This window comes from Montipora capricornis, chromosome 5, assembly GCF_036669925.1.
Source record: "Montipora capricornis isolate CH-2021 chromosome 5, ASM3666992v2, whole genome shotgun sequence".
NCBI classification, from domain to species: domain Eukaryota; kingdom Metazoa; phylum Cnidaria; class Anthozoa; order Scleractinia; family Acroporidae; genus Montipora; species Montipora capricornis.
The window spans coordinates 14,182,928-14,190,427 of NC_090887.1; the positions used below are offsets into that span (position 1 = coordinate 14,182,928).

The following is a 7,500-nucleotide window of genomic DNA, read 5'->3' on the forward strand; positions in this document are numbered from 1 at the left end:
GCAAGTAGTTCCTCCACGAACCGAACTCAATAACTCCCCTTTTCTAAGGCCGTGTTCTCTTGTGATCAACCGTTCTAACCGCAACCGGTTCAGGTTGCAGCGGTTGAGGTTTCCCAATAGAGCGCTTTTCCAACGGTTTTCGGTTGAAACGCGGTAACTCCCGGGAATATTTATTACCAGACTTCTCTGCGTTGACAAGTTGAGGGAAAGCAACACGGCAGGAGCCCGCGGCCGACTTTAAATGGCCCGCGTAAGTGACAGCGGTCGCTGCCAATGCTTTTTCAAACGTTTCGACCTAGTTTGATGGCGGTTGAAAAAGTTGATCAACCAAAAACGGTTTTTTCCGAATAGAACACTAAAAACCACAACCAACTAAAAACGGTTGATCGCAAAAGAACGCGACAACTTCAAACAGGAACACTGCAAGTTGAGATGGTTGGTGACCCTGCTTGTCACAGACTTGCGTGAAGTGAGGAATGTTGGCGGCTTGAATACTTATTATTTCAAGGAACACATTACTAAGGTACTAAGAATGGTCTTCATAAGTAGTTGACTTTCGGAGTAATGAGGCAAATGTGATAACTAAATAAGGCAATCCCGGACATAGGTGACTCCATTTGCTAGAATTCTGTCAAGACTTATTTCCAATGGCATTTCGTTTTGTTTGTTTGTTTTTTTTAAACTTGAGTTATTTTATATAGTAATCAACAATAATAGCCCCTCGCCAATAAAAGGGAACTCACGATGCACTGTGAATAATGTCTTCAAATCTACCATCCTCTATTAGGTATCCACTTGTCAACAACTGAGTCTCCATTCACAACATAGTACACAGGATGCATGTAGGCAGTGGCACAGGACTGAAAAAGACAACAAAAGAAACACTACATTCATGGCAATGTTAACAGTTTTGCATGTTTCATATCAACCTGCTTGGAAATTGCTTCCAGCCTACGCTAGCCTACACGTGAGCAATCAATCAATCAATCCTCGTTTCTGGTGGGGCATAGGCCATCAACAACCCCTCGCCATCGCACTCTATTCTGGGCTTCTCTGGGCAGTCCTGTCCAGTTGGTTCACTTCTGTTTCATAACTGCCTCAATGTCTCGCCTCCAGCTGTTGCGAGACAGACCTCTCTTCCTCTTCCCGTGCGGGTTCCAGGTCAGTGCTTGGCGTGTGGTGCTGGATGCTAACTTCCTAAGGCTGTGTCCAATCCAGTCCCACTTCCTCTGCAGAATCTGCTTGACCACTGGTTCCTGCCCCGCTCGTTCCCACAAGTCCTTATTTCGGATGTTCTCTGGCTATGGGGTGTTGAAAATGCGCCTCCGACAGATGTTAAAGAATGTCTGAATCTTCTGTTGTATTGTCTTTGCCGTCCGCCATGTCTCGCACCAATACAGCACTTGGAGTTGAATATGTGCAGCTTGGTTCTTGTGCTGATCTCTTTGGATGCCCAGATGCTCTTGAGCATGACAAAGGCTGCTCTGGCCTTACCGATCCTGGCTGTTACATCTCGGTCTGTTCCTCCCTGTCGGTCAACCACCCTTCCCAGATAGACGAATGACTCCACCTCCTTGATGGGCTCTCCGCTGACTGTGACTGGAGTGTTGGTGGTGGTGTTGCTCTTCATCAGCTCCGTCTTCTTTCTGTGGGTGTTGAGCCCAGTCCCGGTTGATGTTATCTCCAGGCAGGTGGTCTTGTCCTGCATCTGTCTGCGGTTGTGCGACAGTTGAGCCAAGTCGGACTCTGACGGACGCCGGTCTTCACTTAGAATCGCTCAGACAACTGGCGGCGTGGGCAATCCTGCAGCTCATGTCCTGGTAGGTGCACTTAATGAGGGAGATGATCTTCTCTGGGAGTCCATACTGCCTCAGCAGCTTCCACAGCATTTCTCTGTCCACGCTGTCAAACACCTTCTCATAGTCTAAGAAGATGATGCAGAGGGAGGGGGGGGGGGGGGGGGGGGGGAAGTTCCACTCCAGCGACTGCTCTACAATGATGTGCAGGATGGCAATCTGGTCCGCACAGGATATGTTCTTGTGGAAGCCAGCCTGCTGGTTGGGGTTGACTGCCTCTTTCATCCTCTCCAGAAGACCTCTGTTGAGAACCTTGCCTGCCACTGACAGGAGCATGATCCTTCGATAGTTGCTGCAGTTCCTGAGGTCCCCTTTCAGCTTGATGATGATGCCTTCCTTTCACTGGGCGGGTACCTCCTCTTCTTCCCAGATCTTGCTGAAGAGGCTGTGCAGCATGTCAACCGCTGTCTCCACGTCTGCTTTGATGGCTTCTGCTGGTACCTCGTACGGCCCTGCTGCCTTCCCGTTCTTAAGTGCGTTGATGGCCTTTCTGATCTCAGCCTTGGAGGGCTTGTCGCAGCTGATGGGTAGTTCTTCCTCCGCGGGTGGGATCGCGGGTGGGATGTCTGGTGGTGTGTCAGGGGCAAGGCGATTTAGTAGCTCCCTGAAGTGTTCCGCCTACCGCTTCAGCTGGTCCTCTATTGCCGTCAGTGGGTTTCCCGTTCTTGTCTCTCACTGGCTTGTCCGTCTGTTGGAACTTGCCTGACAGATTCTTAGTCATCAGGTACAGGTCCTTCAGGTTTCCCTGTCCAGCTTCTGTCTTGGCTTGGCTGGCAAGGTCGTCGATGTAATCTCTCCTGTCCTTCTTGATGCTCCTCTTCACCTCTCTGTCTGCTGCTGTATACTCAGCCTGGGCTCTACGTAGTCTTCCCTGCTCTCGTTCAGATCGTGTTCAGTGCGGTCTTCTTCGCTTTCCTTGCCTTGAGCTTGCGGATGGTGTTGGCAGAGATCCAATCCTTGTGCTGGGCCCTCTTCCTGCCTGATCTTCTTGCTGTGTTCCCAGTGTGTCTCAATGTCAGTCTCGGGGTCTATGAGTCTTGTAGCAGCTGGTATCTGTTGGAAAGGCTGATCTTGAATGCTGCCTGTGTCTTTGTTCTGAGCAGCCCGACGTTGTACTTTTCCCGTGTGTTGTTGGTGTTACTGATTCTCCTCAGTTGGAGTCTCACTGCTGTCAGGAGAAGATGGTGGCCTGATGATACGTCCACACCCCTCATCACACGCACGCCTCTCCATGATCTCCTGAACTTGTGGCTGAAGATGTGGTCAATCTGTGGATACGCTGGTGCAGGAAAATGCTTCCTCCAATCACTAGCTGGTTCAGGGCGCACAGGTCTGCAAAACGCTCGCCATTCTCATTCATCTGGTCTAGTCCGTGAGTCCCCATGGAGTCCTTGTAGCCAGTGTTGTCCGAGCCGATATTGGCATTGAAATCTCCCATGAGGATGGTCATGTCTGTGGCTCCTCCTTTGACGATCTCTCTCTGAAGTTGCTGGTAGAAGTCGTCCTTCTTCTCCTCTTCCTGCGTCATTGATGGAAGCGTAGCAATGAATGATGTTCAGCCTGATGTCTTTCTTCTTGGTGGTGCACTTGGCTGTGATGATAAGGAAGTTGACAGGTTCCCAGCCAATGAGAGCGAGCTGTGCCTCTGGTGCCAGCATCAGGGCCACTCCCTCAGTGTGAGGGGCTCCATCCTCTGTGTGACCGGAGTACAGCAGCTGCTCTCCAGATGAAAGTCTCAGCTGTCCTGTCTATAGCCACCTTGTCTCACTCAATCCAAGAACTCTGATGCTGTAGTTTCTCATCTCTCTTGCTACCTGGTGGGTTCTTCCTGCCTCAAACATTGTCCTGATGTTCCACGTGGCTACTCTTGTTATTGTCCTGGGTGTCAGAAGGGGAGTCGGCCTTGCAGCTTTCTTCCGGCTTTTGCCACAAAGTGTCATAAGTCTCCTCGAGGGAGACCCCTCCCCGCCCAGGGGAAAGTTTTGGTTTCTTGTTGTCGATGCTTTTGTAGCTGAATTTGTTTTCCAGGGTGAGGGTGCTAACCCCACGCCCAACCTTCCTCCTCCCAGGCTTAGGACCGGCAGAAGACAATTAGTCTCCAGGCGGTGTTCTACACATGAGCAGTCCGCAGAAATAGCTATCTGTGGTAACAATTTGGCCAAATTTTATGTCAAGTTCAATCAGCATTACAATTCGATTAACATTCCCTGGCATTCATATTAACACAAGACAGTTGAATATTAAAGTAAGAATCAGAGAATCTTATCAAACCAGTCAAATACTATGTCCACTCCATTAACCTATTAACTCCTGGGGGTGAGACTTAATACATTTTACTCTGTCTAACTCCAGACAATTTCACTCTTCAATTGGGGGCATCCCTGGGGCACCTGAAGAGTGAATAGGTTAACCACTAAAAAATTACGTCCCCTCCATTAACTCCTGGCAGTGGGAATTAACAGATTTTACTCTGTCTTATGCCAGATGATCTTACTCATCAACTGGGGGCATCTGGGGCGCCTGAGGAGTGAATGGTTTGAGGACCTCAAGCCAATTTCACAGTCTCTCAAGGCCTTGAAATAAGAATCATGAGGGTCAGAGGTTTCAAAGATACATATAGGGTCACAGATTATTATATTAATTCAATTGTAACAAAAGAGACCACACATACATGGTAGGGAATTATCTTCAAATAAGATCCAATAGGGTAGGCAGTCACATCAAATGATCCCTCAACTGCTTCCACAGTTCCAATCTCTTGGGTCATTTTAACAAGCCTGACATAGAGAGTGGTGTGAAAAAAAAAATGAAATTAATGTTTCCCTTAGATAACATGACAGTGAACATCTCAACATGCAACAAGTTTAACGAGAAAAGGTAATGGCTCTGTACACTCTGAGCCCTCATCGTGCATTCGAGACGTTAATTTCTGATTACATAATTTCATCGGCTATTTGCCATTGCCAGAATACTGACATGAAATATTGATAAGTTTGTGGAGGTCTTGAGGATGAAACAAGGAGTTTTCCTACGTCTCTCTAAACTTCAATGACCCTTCAAGCAGATTTAGTTCCTGGATGCCTAGAAAACAGTTAACTACCGACTAAACAAGTCAGAATGTTTCAGAGAATATAACATCAAATGTTTCAATGAATAAGATGTGAATTTTTGCTGTCAGATGACATCAGGGAGCTTAAGCAAGGATGATGATGACAGCTATGCGAATGAAACAAAACAATAGGTTTGATGAAGACGAACAAAGGCTTTGCACACCGCACATGTGTGTTTTACATTTTGGTACATTTCTCAGCTGTCCTAGTCTTAACAACAACAGGATATGTCCAAATTTGAGGTAACGTTGAGGGCGTAAGCACCTGATGATAATTCCTCAATTTTCTCTCAAACTACAACACGGTTAATACCAATTTTGTTGTAAAAAAGTTTGTGCAGTAAACTATTCATTTCGAAAGACTTTGGATAATTGCAAAGAAATCAAAATAATGCTTAGTTGCCTTTTACATATGTTCTTGTAGCCGCCGTCATCCTCCTTGCTTAAAGGGGCAGTGTCACGCTATTTCAGCCAAACTTCAAAACACTAAAATACATCTTTGCATCAATCAAGACCAAAAAATAATCGCATAGTTTTGTTGCCAATAACAATTGAAGTGCACTGAAGTTATTCTTTACTATTGGTATCCATGGATGGAGAGGATGGAAATGGATTAAAACTTGAGAAAACTGGCCAGTTTTTCAATTTTGGAGATGGTTTCCACAGAAAACCGCCAAAAATTAAATACATGTATGAATAGCTCTTTGTGCAATAAATATATTTCATATCTTGTCAGTGGGTTATCAGGGATGTTGCACATGTGAGCTTAAGTACTAATTTAAGTCTTTACCCAATTTTGACCTAAAAACAGCCAAATTAGCATGACAGTGCCCCTTTAAGCTACCAATTCTCGAAGCCCCTATGGATCACATAGCTCAGTAAGTGAATTGATGGCTGTTAAAATGAGAAGTCCCCTGTTTTATCTGTGGTGGCTCTTGTCTGTTTCAGCTTTTCTCCAATCTACATATTTATTAGTGTATTTCATAAAACAGAGCACTAACAGAGAGAGAGGACTGGAAAAATGACAGGCATTTACTTACTTAAGATTAGGATGACCCTCAAAAAAACAAAATCCAGTTTTGAGTTTTCCAAGGCTATCAAGAGATAAGCCAGTCCAACCACAGTCAATCAAGATTTGCTGTCTGTCAGGATAATTTCCAATCACTCTGGTTAGGACTCGTACTGCAATGTCACTCATGTCACATGACCCAATCAGGAACTGTTGATAATCTAGTGGAATGATATTGACAAAAACTGAACTTAATGTGCTCCTACACTGTATATAGCACAATCAGACCATGCTGCTTACAATATAAGCGCAGCTGTTCAAAATGGCTTTATGTAGAGTAAACAGCACCACTAAATGTTTGATAGAGCTACTGGTAATTTATACAATCTACTCTTAAAAGACTCAGGATGTCACCTGCCAAGACCTGGTGCAGGTTTATCAAAGCCTACATGTAATTTAATAATTACTGGGCTTCTGATAGGATGTGGAAAAAATTCAAAGATTATGTGGAAATTTTTGGCCATATTATGCATAAACATGCGTTGATTATGAGGAAATTACACCAGATTATGCGGAAATCTAAACAATTTATAGTACTAATAATTAGGCCTGTCCATTGTATTTACATGCTTGTGTAATGTGTAATAGATAAAATATGAGCCGGAGACCTTTTTGGGCATTTAAAATGGCGAGCCACAGGCAAGCCATTTTATCTTTGTTGTGAAATGAACACTAATTATATTGTGTTTGTCATGTTAATCACGTTGGCCCATAGGAGTTGAAAATATTCAACACTGAATTAAGCAATTCATTTTCACAGAACTTTTGTAGTAGAAACATGGCTGGTCAGTTTCACACTCCAAAGGCCAGGGTAATAAAGAAGAGACCAGTCTTGTGTTGGAAGCCACTCTGAGAGCAACACAATACAACATTAAATGGGGTAGAAAAGTGTTGGAGGAATGGCAGCAGCCTTGGCAAAATAAATGCGAAGATGTTCAAAATATGACCATTTCAGTAGAGCACATGTCGCCAAATACGCTACTATACTTTTGGTTGATCAAGTTCATTTGTGAAGTGCCAATCAAAATGGAGAGCGTTATCCACCCAATTCGCTCTATTTGTTAATTTGTGCAGTTAACTGTCATTTGTGCAAGACTGGACGAGAGGATGCATTAAACGTTCTCAACAAGGCTGACAAGAGGCAAGTAAATCGTTACATAATACAATGTAGTTGTGAATGAAATGTTAAACTTGCAATTGATTAATAAACTTTGTACAGGACTCGTCTTTATTAAAGTTAAGCATACTAATTAGGTGAGCTAGAGATCTTTATAAAAGTTAATCCTATTGATAATTCAACTAATTAAAAATTCATCAACCCCAGCCTTTCCCTGCTATCTATTCAATCCCTCCCGTGCTTTCAAACAGTTGAACTTTATCGAGATTTACAAACCAACACATGTGACCGGAATAGTGCGTTTCTGTTGGCTGTCATCCTTATGAATTGGTAAGGTAAATCAGGACTC

General features: G+C 44.4%; 1 protein-coding gene across 13 annotated transcripts in view; it reads right to left on the reverse strand.

The window, feature by feature from the left end:
* Positions 1-7,500, reverse strand: part of LOC138049581 (D-serine dehydratase-like) — a 53,095-nt gene that overhangs the window by 34,815 nt on the left and 10,780 nt on the right. For 10 of the 13 annotated variants that reach the window (XR_011132406.1, XR_011132405.1, XR_011132404.1 and 7 more), the window contains exons 5-7: positions 6,006-6,195; positions 4,528-4,633; positions 744-860 (exon numbers count right to left, since the gene is read on the reverse strand). Coding sequence is in view for 6 of the 13 variants with exons in the window: in XM_068895942.1 (XP_068752043.1) it covers positions 771-860; positions 4,528-4,633; positions 6,006-6,195 (386 nt within the window). In the remaining 7 variants the exon portion in view is untranslated. Of the gene's footprint in view, positions 1-743; positions 861-4,527; positions 4,634-4,679; positions 4,938-6,005; positions 6,196-7,500 lie in introns of those variants that run through there. The other 3 variants (XR_011132407.1, XM_068895943.1, XM_068895944.1) reach the window with 2 other exon arrangements.